This window comes from Epinephelus moara, chromosome 3, assembly GCF_006386435.1.
Source record: "Epinephelus moara isolate mb chromosome 3, YSFRI_EMoa_1.0, whole genome shotgun sequence".
Taxonomy (NCBI): Eukaryota; Metazoa; Chordata; class Actinopteri; order Perciformes; family Serranidae; genus Epinephelus; species Epinephelus moara.
The window spans coordinates 343,624-345,752 of NC_065508.1; the positions used below are offsets into that span (position 1 = coordinate 343,624).

Below are 2,129 nucleotides of genomic sequence, written 5' to 3' on the forward strand. Positions count from 1 at the left end.
GGGGGGCAGTGGATGAGTGTAGGGTTGAAGGGGGCGGGACCTGTGAACAAGGGGGCAGTGGGGGCAGGGGGGTGTAGGGTTGAAGGGGCGGAGCTTGTCCGCAGCCTCGTCCGTCCGTCACCTCCTAAAATAACCTGCAGTCCGATACCAGCTCTCTCTCTCTCTCTCTCTATGTCTCTGTTTATCTCTATGTCTCTCCCCTGTCTGTGCTCTGTTACTGACACCCCGCCTCTTTCTCTCTCTCTCTGGATGAGCAGCCAGTCGGTGTCGATCGTCCAGACGATCTGGAGCACTGTGGGACCTGAACCTCCTGAACCGGCTGTTACAGATCAAAGACCCAAAGAGCTCGGGTAAGATTTACTTTACTGAAAACTGTGGACTGTCCCTTTAAACAGGGACCTGGACTTGGACTCTAGACTAACCCTGGACCTGGACCTGGACCTGTACTCTAGACTGACTCTAGACCTGGACCTGTACTCTGGTAAAATTTATTCTGACTGAAAATTGTGGACTGTCCCTTTAAACAGGGATCCTGGTCCTGGTCTCGGTCCACAGACAGAGACTCTAACAGGTTTAAAATCGTCTGATTTATTTGTTTTTATTTTTTTTTCATTCTGTTTGTTTTGTTTCTTCGTTGATGCTGAAATTTTATTTGTTTCTTTATTTGTTTTAGATGTTTTTTTAAACTGTTTCAATCGTCTGATGTTGCAAGTTATTGATGAAAGTTTGAATCAGCTGATCAGTTCATGCTTCTCTGTGACTGGCTGCTTCAGCTGCCTCAAACTTTATTTTACTCTGTTGTTTGTCTGACGATGAAAACTGTTATATGGAGGTAAACGCCCCGATCATGTGATCAGTCATGTGAACAATAACTGCAGTAACATTCTGTCATTTTTCAGACAAACAGAAACTTTAAACCATGAACAACAGACTGGACCAAAGAGGAGGAGGAGGAGGTGGAGCAGGTGCAGGAGCAGGAGGAGGAGGAGGAGGAGGAGAAAGGGAGTTCTTCCTCAGCACTCACCGCTGCCCTGAAGTCGACCTGCTGCCACATCACAGCTGTCAGACACAGATTCCTCCACCATGTTCAGTAGTTCCTGCAGAGACAAGCCGTGATGTCACCTGTCGAGGTCAGTCTGAGGAAAATTACCTGGACATCTCCTCCACCTGCCACTCTAAAGAAGAGGAGGAAGAAGAAAAGGAGGTAAAGGTGGAGGAGGATGAAGAGGGGAGCGTCAGCGACTGGTCGGAGGAAGATCTCTCCCTCCACTTCTCTCCGTCTGTCATCATCCTGTCAGACGAGGAAGAGTCCGATCCAGAAAGCGGCTTCGAGTGTATCGACGTCACCATGGAAACACAGGTGAGCTTCATCATCAACTACCTGGTAACATTTGGGGCATCTGTGAGTTGTTCACTCACCGCAAGTTTGGTGGTTCAATTCCCGTATCTTCCCGTCTGCACGACTGCGAAATACTGAATGTCACACTGCTCCTGATGGCTGAGTCAATAACCCCAATGTCGGCCACCAGAGTGCAAATGTGACTCGATTTTAAGTGGTTGAAAGACAAGAGCAGCGCCACACGAGCACAACATGACTGATCATCCCATCATATTAATAATTTTCTGTGTTTTCACCTGTCGTCCAGGTAAAAGGTTCAGAGGGGGAGGGGCAAAAGATGGTCCCAAAACGACTGATTCAACTGAAGAAGAAAAACAACAACGCTGAAAACAACACTGAGAAACTGCAGGTATGACTACTTCCTGTTCACCTGTCCGAACCTGTCTGTCTGCCTGTCTGTCCGTTTACCTGTCTACCTGTTCAGGTGATACTGAAGGATGGACCTGCTGAAGGGGGAGGAGCTTACAGTGAGGTGTCAGCCAATGAATTGCTCTGTCCTACCATCCATCACTGCCCTGACCTGTTGCTACGGCAACACAGTATGCCCGCCTCCCTCCACACGCACTCGACCACCAGCAGTGACGTTGAAAGCTACAGGGTCTACAGGGGCCTGGTGGGAGGGGCCAGTCCAGGTAACAACCCCTGTAATACACCTGTCTACAATCAGAAACCTTCCATTTACAATGGCAGTTTTGTGGGGGGGGGGGGGGGGGGGGGGGGGGGGGGGGGC

General features: G+C 49.5%; 1 protein-coding gene across 1 annotated transcript in view; it reads left to right on the plus strand.

The window, feature by feature from the left end:
* The first annotated feature begins 264 nt into the window (after positions 1-264).
* Positions 265-2,129, plus strand: part of prob1 (proline-rich basic protein 1) — a 7,229-nt gene continuing 5,364 nt past the window's right edge. Inside the window, exons 1-4 of the mRNA XM_050040622.1 lie at positions 265-350; positions 900-1,360; positions 1,647-1,748; positions 1,824-2,031. Coding sequence (XP_049896579.1) covers positions 920-1,360; positions 1,647-1,748; positions 1,824-2,031 — 751 coding nt within the window. The 5' untranslated portion in view covers positions 265-350; positions 900-919. The remainder of the gene's footprint in view (positions 351-899; positions 1,361-1,646; positions 1,749-1,823; positions 2,032-2,129) is intronic.